This window comes from Aplysia californica, unplaced genomic scaffold, assembly GCF_000002075.1.
Source record: "Aplysia californica isolate F4 #8 unplaced genomic scaffold, AplCal3.0 scaffold01073, whole genome shotgun sequence".
Taxonomy (NCBI): Eukaryota; Metazoa; Mollusca; class Gastropoda; order Aplysiida; family Aplysiidae; genus Aplysia; species Aplysia californica.
The window spans coordinates 157,534-164,737 of record NW_004798343.1 but is presented as its reverse complement, the minus strand read 5'-3'; the positions used below and the strand labels follow the sequence as shown (position 1 = coordinate 164,737).

At 38.7% G+C, this 7,204-nt stretch overlaps 1 protein-coding gene across 1 annotated transcript in view; it reads right to left on the bottom strand.

Moving 5' to 3' along the window:
- LOC101858588 overlaps positions 1 to 6,628 on the bottom strand; it is a gene marked incomplete in the record, with an annotated part of 8,472 nt that extends 1,844 nt beyond the window's left edge. The window contains 4 exon segments of the mRNA XM_005111540.3: positions 1,916 to 2,064; positions 4,228 to 4,444; positions 5,906 to 6,011; positions 6,572 to 6,628. Of these exon segments, the coding sequence (XP_005111597.2) occupies positions 1,916 to 2,064; positions 4,228 to 4,444; positions 5,906 to 6,001 (462 nt within the window).
- Positions 6,629 to 7,204: the final 576 nt, after the last annotated feature.

Sequence of the window (7,204 nt, the reverse complement as noted above, 5' to 3'; positions counted from 1 at the left end):
AAACCAAACCCCCCCAACAAAAAACAAACGAAAAACCGATAAAACAAAACCAAACCCCCCCTCCCAAAAACAAACACATGAAGGTATTTTGTTTTTCATAGAGAAGTGTAAAAAAAAAAAAAGCATGAGATATTTTGTATTACATACAGAAATGTAAAAAAACAAAAAAAAAACAACTAAAAAAACATGAGATATTTTGTATTACATACAGAAATGTAAAAAAACAACAACAACAAAACTAAAAAAGCATGAGATATTTTATTTTGTATTACATACAGAAATGTAAAAAAACAACAAAAAACCTAAAAAACCATGAGATATTTTGTGTTGCATACAGAAATGAAAAAAAAAAACCCACAAAAAACCCCCCACAAAAAAACATGAGATATTTTGTGTTACATAGACAAATGCATGTAAACCCCCCCCCCCCCCCCAAAAAAAAACCAACCCCATGCAATATTTTATGACATGAAACATTGAAAATGAAAAGCAACTTAACTCTTGAGGATCAGATGTACATGAATAGTTTCACTACCGTAACCCCTTCAAATCAATGTCATCATTGGCGAACCAGGTACATCACAGAATTACACAAGATGTCACATCTTGACATGTGAGAGGTGTAATTCTCATGAAATTGAAGATGAATTTCACTTTATTTTCTATTGTTCACACTTTGTCCACCAAAGGAAATTGTTAATCCCTCTCAGCCTGACTCGCCCCAGTGACAGAAATATGCAATGTTTGACTCATGATAAGAGATATGTGCACAACCTGTAGCCTACTTATTTATTATGGAAACTTTATCTATCAAATGAGTGTTTTGTGTGATGTGATGTGGGCCAATATGGCCTTAAACACTGAATAAACTTACTTACATCTCGACATTATACCAGGGAATGCAGAAAGCATCATATGGACAGGATTTTAAAATTAAACCATTAATCTCTTAAATAACCCAATGGATTATAAGATACAGACAAGCGTCCATTTTGGTGACTCATTAGCTAAAGAAACACATTTGATGTACATGTACCGGTACTAAGAAAAGGCTTTTTTCATGTTTTAGTTTCAGTTAGTTTTCCCCAGCACTTGCAATACAAGTCAGGTCATAATATCAATATAAGTGCCCAAGATTTGAAGTGTTACTAGCAAGTAAAATACAAAGAAAAGAAAAGAAGGAGGAGAGATCTCAAGGATGATAGATGTTTGACAGGAAAGAAGGAGCAGACCACACCAGAGCACTCGCCAACCACCCACTGATAGATGTTTGACAGGAGAGAAGGAGCAGACCACACAAGAGCACTCGCCAACCACCCACTGATAGATGTTTGACAGGAGAGAAGGAGCAGACCACACAAGAGCACATCCCACAGCTTTTTTGAGGGGAACACAAACATGAAAATGAATTAGAAATGGCAGCAGTCCAGTAAACATCGGGTGGAGAGCAACATCCTGGAACAAAGGTTTCTACTACAACAGGATGGAATTTTCGCAAAAGGGAATACCGGCAGCCTATTGTGATGTCAGAGATTGTCTGAATATCACCACACAAGTATATTCCCTCCATTGCACCCCCCCCCCCCCAACCACCATCTGCGCCCATATTTTACTAGGGCCAATACCACCAGGGTAAAAATTTACAAATTTACTGTCTTTCAAATCTGTCCCCATAATTTAGCAAAATTTGATCATTTTTTGCATAATTTCTGATAATTTTCCTTTACCATTCTTTGTTAAAATTAACATAATCGCGCTCATATGACCTTATGCAGTTGCGAGCGCCGTAAAACCTTTACTAAAACTAAAAAAGGATAATTTCACATTTTTGGGCTCAGTTTGCATTTAAATTTCAAAATTTTTCTTGCATAAAACGACGGGGGCAGTCAAATGCACAGTAGCAAGGTGCACTCACTAAATGACTCCGAGAGAGGAGTGACGATATGTTGTCTGGTGAAATATCCGCTTGAGAAGCTGCGACGTCCACAAATTTGAGGACAGCAAACTCCAAACTTGGCAGACGCGTCAACCACAGGCGATGGAGAACATTCTTCGGGATGCCATCTGGTGATCCAATCAGACACAGTTTAGACTAAGGTTAAACCCCGCGGGGCGGTGCTACTGACTGAAGTGTCTTTAGGCCATTCCCAAAGGGGGGGACATTAACATGTTCTTATGCACAGTAGAATTGTAAATGGGCTGATTCATCAATGTCATGCTCATAACTGTGCCTGAATTCGAACATGGAATTGCTGCTTTTTCTTTCCTAATCCTTACTATCGTCATTTTCCTCTACTTCTTTTTTATATGTTTGTCACACTCTTGAGACCCGCTATTTCCGGGGTGCCTTGATAGTCGAAGCAGACTTTGTGCTGTTGAAACTAGAGAGGTGAGCAGAGTAAGCCTGATTCCCTGTAAGGACTTCTCTGTTGACATCCACCCCTTGACGCTCATATGACCTTATGCAGTTGTGAACTCCGTACAATCTCTACTAAAACAAACAAAAGACTAAGGCTGAAGACATTAAAATAATACATGGATATTCATTCATATAAAACCATTACAATTTGAATCAGTTTCATAACTTGAAATATACCACAAACAAAACACAAGAGCATTTTTTTGAGGGACAAATGAAAATTCCCTTGTCTCAGGTGAAGATCCCATGTAACTGATTTTCTTACCTAAGTTAATGTAAATATTTTTCTGACCTCAGTCTGACGCTAGTCAATATATAATATATAGATATGAATATAATCAATGTTTTCCTAACCTTAGTCAATATGAACAATGTTTTTCTGACAATTTTTCCCTGATCTTAGTCTAAAAGAACAATGCTTTTCTCACCTAAACTGATGACCATCAATGATTTATTTATAGAGGCACCAGCCATCCATGTCCAGGTGCTGTTTTAGCCACCTAAACTGATATAAACAATGATAGGACATCCGTATAATACAGAGTTGAAATATAAGCCTCACTTATAGGTTTCAGGAAAAAATGAAAGAAGAGAGAGGATGAGAATATAGGGACAATACAGGGATGTTAGTGGTGCAGATGGTGGAGGTGGTGATGATGGTGGTGGAGGGGTGGGGGGTGGGAGTGGTGGCAGTGGTGGGGCAACACCAAGGAGCAGACAGGCCAGTCAGTCAGTATTTCCCAAAGGTTGACTCAACTGGCAGCAGAGAGATGGTGAAGCTGGTGATGTGTGCTCTAAACTTAATAAGTGAGCAGCCATCACAACTTAACCCTATCACCTATCCATACGTCTTGGGGTTATTTTGTACCCCCGGGGTTGTATTCTTCACATTTTAGAATACTTCTAGTCCGAAGATCTCTTTGAAACTTTCAGTATTTCTCAAAAAATCATTTTGAAAGACAGCTATGCAAAGCGTACGGATCAAATTAACGGAGTAAATGTCTTCCTTGGAAAGTGGTGGCACAGAGTTCCCCACATCGTATGGACAAGATAGTAAACCACGACGTACGGATAAGGTTAAAGAGCAGATAGGACAGACACGACTAGTTCAACTCGCACAGGCACAAGATTTGTTAAGCTATGAAAGAAGATAGTGAATAGTGACAAATATAAAATATACTACATATTACACAAATCTCTTATACAACATCCCCCCCCCCCCCCCATTCCTCTCTTAATCAGTAGATTTGAAGACTTTTTAAAGGATAAAATTTAATCACATGTAATAAAAAGAAGACACTTTGTCTTCAACCAAACGGCAGAACCAGCCACAAGAAAGTCTTACCACATGAGTATCTTTGACCAACCGGCAGAACCAACCATGAGAAAGTCTTACCACATGAGTATCTTCGACCAAATGGCAGAACCAACCATGAGAAAGTCATACTACATGAGTATCTTTGACCAAATGGCAGAACCAGCCATGAAAAAGTCTTACCACATGAGTATCTTCGACCAGACGGCAGAACCAACCATGAGAAAGTCTTACCACATGAATGAGTATCTTCAACCAACCGGCAGAACCAACCATGAGAAAGTCTCACCACATGAGTATCTTTGACCAAATAGCAGAACCAACCATGAGAAAGTCTCACCACATGAGTATCTTTGACCAAATTGCAGAACCAACCATGAGAAAGTCTCACCACATGAGTATCTTTGACCAAATAGCAGAACCAACCATGAGAAAGTCTCACCACATGAGTATCTTTGACCAAACGGCAGAACCAACCACGAGAAAGTCTTACCACAGGAGAACACCTTGTCCTGCCACTCATCCAACTGTCTGTACACCTCAGCCGTCTCTGGGAGATGGCCAAGTCCACACAGTTTGTCCAACAGGACCACCCAAACAGAGGAATATTTCTCGTCTTCAACGTGAGGCAGCAATAAGGAAACAATTTCCGTCAGGACGGGCCCGGACACTGTTTGTGAGTGCAGGAGAGACACGGCAGACTCCAGCTTCTGAAATATATTTCACAAAATGTAACATTTTTACCGTAACACTAAGATTTGAGAAAAAAGATTTATTAATCCTGTGTAAAGAAAAAGGAATATAAATACATGATAAGCACATTATAATAATTATAATAATGATGGTGATGATAATAATAATAGTAATAATGATAATAAGAGTAATAATGCAGATCATTTCTACAGCATTTGCTCCCATACTACACAGGACCTGAGCTCTCGGCATTTTACAATACGGGGCACAAAATAATGTTTTACGACTTTAAGCAATAAGAGAAGGAAGACCAAGATTAATCTTAGCACATATTATAATGCAAGTGAATGAAAAAGCATAATATACGTGCTTTAGAATAACACTACCTATACAATATAGACATTCTCATGACTATCACCATCACAGCACAATCAATGACGATATAATGCACATAACATGAATTAAAGTAATATGAATAAAAACTAACTATCAAAATGATGCATTTCATGAGGTATGTTTTTAAACAAATTCCAAACTTTGCCTGAGCCTCTGTTGGGCCTATTTGTATCCCTCAAATACTCACTGACAAAACATTGATTTCAACATTATAGAGAATCAGATTAAGTGCACTTTTTATACACAGGAACTGAAATTTAATAATATAATAAAAAGTTTTTAAATCTCTAGATACAAAAATGCTCTACATATGATTTCAAAGTTTGGGTAAAAGTGCATTTTAGGTGCGTAAATTATTAGACCAAATGACAAATGTACAACAATTTATAACACGTCATTACTTGTGTTTGTAGCCCTTTACTAGGTCAGACCCAAACAACAACATACATTAGATCTAGGGGATAATATTAGTTGTACAAGTCAGCTATAGTTTTTAGTATGACAAGAAACATGTCATATTTACGAAGCCTGAACTACGAATTTAAACAAATTCATGGAGTCTATAGAAGGGGAAGAGACCATGGGTTGTGCCGAGCTGTCTGCACAATTTTCGTTTAGCACGCATCTAGATTCTATTCAATTTCTGTTATAGTTGTACATTGGGAATTATAATGCTACAAAAACGCAAGTAATGACATGTTTTTGTTGTACATTGAGTCTAATAATTTACGCACCTAAAATGCACTTTGACTACCATTTGTTTCCTACTTTGACTACGGTAGGGTAATCATTCCGTGCTTTTTTGGTAGTTCCCACCACCCCCCCCCCTTATTTGAGCCTGCCTACATCGAGATACGTTTGATGCGCGATGAGCTAAGATATCAAACCTAACAACTGCAAAACATCAGATTATGGCAAATTCAGGGGGGCATGCCCCTCTGAAACCCCCCACCATATTTTTATTAGGTCAGGGGGCAAGCCCCCCTGAAACCCCCCTACTCTTGTTGCCAAAACTGGCGATTAACAATTGCGGGGTGGAACAACCGAAAAAGCGCCAATCATTCTCCAAGATTTTGCATCACCTGTTTTGTATATTCTTGTGTCGACAATGTTACAGGAAAACCTAGGGCAAACAGCTGACTGCTTTCTTGGCTTCCACCAATGCTTTCCGTCATCATAGCTTGTGGGCTGTGTAAATGAAAAAGTTATGTCAAAGGCAAATATATAAATACCACCATTATTATGAGATAACTGTCAAGGTTGATCAACTGCTATAATGTTATTACGGCCGAGAAAAATCACACCAAAACTACACTACATTCTCATTCATTTTCAAGCCAGAGTGCCTTGTTCTAGATTTAGGCCCTCTAGATTTCTAAATCTCTAGATCTAGACTAGAATCTAGATTCTAGATCTAAGCCTCATTACAAAACAATTACAGATTACAGACATGCACAGTCTAGATCTAGAGTCTAGACTAGCCTCTAGGCAATACTCTACTCAGTGAGAGGTAACGAGGAAGGTCTGATAGCTCTGTTATCTCACAGGGCCTATGGAGGTAGGCTATTTGCTGACCCAATCCCAGACTTGGCTCCTCAGCAGACTGCGGCTGAGAATGAAATCAGAATCCTCAGCCTCAGAATCCAGAATCAGAATCTCTGCAGAATAGCAGAATCATTACAATTACTAGATCTACAAGGTAATGCTGATCTACATTAACAGCAGCCTGCAGTGGGGAAAACACTTACAAAAATACGAACAACAGGGCCCTTTTTTTAATGTGTAATAAATAGTAACGTCTAATGTGGTGGTAATAAATAGTAACGTCTAATGTGGTGGTAGCCGAAGTGAAAGTAGAAAGTTCGAAGTTCGAACAACAGCGGCAGCGGTTGTAAAGTCTTTCGAATGTTTCATCTTTATATTATTGATATAATACTTTGTCATTTAAATTTCAAATACGTTTTTCACACACAATGTATTTTCAGTAGTTAGTAGAACCACACAGATTCCTCAGATTACATGTAACCTGGAAAACGAAGAAAATTTCACTGCTCAAAGGGAGCTAAAAAAATGCGACCGAAAAAAGAGATATTATGTGGGTATTGTATTGGTTGACTGTCGTTGGTAGGCGAGTCCGGGAAAGGAAAATCGGCACCGGTAAATCAAGCAAATGTCATAGGTCAAGTTGTTATCGTTCCACGTCATAAGTCATAAGTAAGTTGTTCCAACAAGATCAGGTCCTTGATCTCTTCACTCTTTCTTCTTGACGGTACACCATAGTATGGTTCAACCTCCGCTCGCCGATGGAAGGCCAGGAAGGGATACTGTGAAACGTTGTCAACTTGTTCCCCGCCCCTTTGTTTCAGCTAACTCACAGCCTT